Below are 2,112 nucleotides of genomic sequence, written 5' to 3'. Positions count from 1 at the left end.
AAAAATCATGGACAACAACACTCCCTCTTCACAAGTGTGGCCCATTGCCTCTGACATGCTCAAGGCAAAGGAAACCATTCAAGCATCACATTTCAACCTGATGTACAAGCAGACTTACTTACCCTGTGCAACAAATTTTGACATACCATTGCTTTGCCAGGTGAACCCCTTGGAGTAACAAACCTTATTCAGCATTATATACCCCTTTGGTAAAACACAAAACCACTTTACATTCCTGCTTGCAGATTAGATTACCACACAGTTGAATCTTCAATCTCTGAATGGAATTTCCCTCTCTTTGTTGTTCCCAAACACAATGGTTCCTTCCACCCAGTTGTTGATTTTAGGGAACTCAACAAACTCACTATCCCTTAAGGCACCCACTCCCTCATTTACACAACATTCTTGACTCCATTGGTGAAAATAACACAATTTTTTCAACACTCTATCTCATGTCAGGATATTTCCAGATTACCCTGGACACAAAGTCTAGACCTCTAACAGCATTCAGCATGAACAACAGACACTACCAATTCAAACACCTTGCTATGGGTCTCGTTTCAGCGCCCTCTGTTTTCACATGCCTCATGCACACAGTACTTGCAGGACTCATAGTGCACTCAGTTTTCATGTATCTCGATGACATCATCGCTTCCAAATCTGTTAGTGAACACTTACACATGCTTGACACTGTCCTCTCACGACTAGCACAGACAAGACTCAAACTGAAGCTTAAGAAGTGCTCCTTCCTTCAGAAGGAAATACGCTTCCTAGGGCACGTTCTTAACTCTCAAGGAATCTTAACCTCGCAGGACAAAGTCAAGGCAGTCATGGAATTTCCATGTCCTACTTCTGTTGATCACATATGATCATTCCTTGGTCTATCAGGATTTTACTGATGGTTTATCAAATGTTATACTGGCACAGCAGCAGCTTTAACTGTCTTACTTAAGGACACTCACTTTAACTGGACACCTGACCAAGAGAATGCATTTGATGACTTAAAAGAAGCCTTAACTATGGCACCTGCCCTTACTTTTCCTGACCACAAGCTTCCCATCACACTTTATATGGACGCATGCTATACAGGCACTGGTGCAGTCCTCATGCAACAACATGACACGAAAATCAGACCAATTGCCTATGCTAGCTGCACACTCAACAAGCATGAACAGAACTACTTGGTAATGGAAACAAAGGCTCTAGCTATAATTTCTGTCCTTAAACACTGCAAAGAAATCATATTTGGTTATGAGATACACATCCACACAGATCATCAACCAATTCTACACCTCTTTAAAGGAAAAATCTAACAGGCAAATTGGCACGTTGGTTTATTACCATACAAAAATTCATGCCCACCTTCCATTTTGTTCACGGTAAAGCTAACGTAGTAGCAGATGCCCTCAGTAGGCACATAGCGACCATCAGTCAAATATTTACCTCAGTAAATCTTACACAACCGTGCATTGCTGCAGTGCAACAGTCAGACCTCCTGTGGAAACATGTGATATATTTCCTCACTTCCGGTGATACAACAAACACTGATGATTTTCCTCCAAATATAAAAAACTACACCTTGATAGACGAAGTACTGTATCACAACACAACACTCAACAACAAACATGAACCAGACCACTCAGTGCTTCAGCTTATTGTTCCTACAGAATTCATTCCTGAAGTACTGAACCTTGTACACAATTCATCCATTATGGGTCACCCAGGAAAAGACAAGTGCCTTACACAAGCCATGTTGCAGTACTTCTGGTTATCCATGTGGACAGATATACAGGCCCACATTGATGCTTGTCACTCTGTGCTTCACACAAGTCATATTAGTGGTCACGTTCCAATATTAATGTATCCAGCCCCTTGCAAGCCCTTTGAACTTTTGAACCTTTGAAGCTATTAAACCTTCTTAAGCTGCCACTTGCTACCAGCGGAAACCAATACCTCTTTGTCTGCGTAGATAATTTTTCCTGTTTCTGCATTCTTTCTCTTTTGCAAGACAAGACAGCATAACAAGTTGCACGTATAATTGTTGACAAAGTCATATGCCCCTGCACTACACATTTCTGACAATGGTACAGAGTTTAACAATGACATTCTCAC

At 41.3% G+C, this 2,112-nt stretch overlaps 1 protein-coding gene across 1 annotated transcript; it reads left to right on the top strand.

Annotated features, from left to right (window-relative positions):
• The first annotated feature begins 1,354 nt into the window (after positions 1-1,354).
• On the top strand, positions 1,355-1,903 carry LOC143018979 (uncharacterized). The gene has a single exon (XM_076174660.1). It carries the CDS (start codon positions 1,355-1,357, stop codon positions 1,901-1,903), a length of 549 nt encoding a protein of 182 aa, XP_076030775.1.
• Positions 1,904-2,112: the final 209 nt, after the last annotated feature.

Source organism: Oratosquilla oratoria, chromosome 3 (genome assembly GCF_046742065.1).
Source record: "Oratosquilla oratoria isolate Oo_2021 chromosome 3, ASM4674206v1, whole genome shotgun sequence".
Taxonomy (NCBI): domain Eukaryota; kingdom Metazoa; phylum Arthropoda; class Malacostraca; order Stomatopoda; family Squillidae; genus Oratosquilla; species Oratosquilla oratoria.
This window is presented reverse-complemented; position numbering and strand designations above follow the sequence as displayed.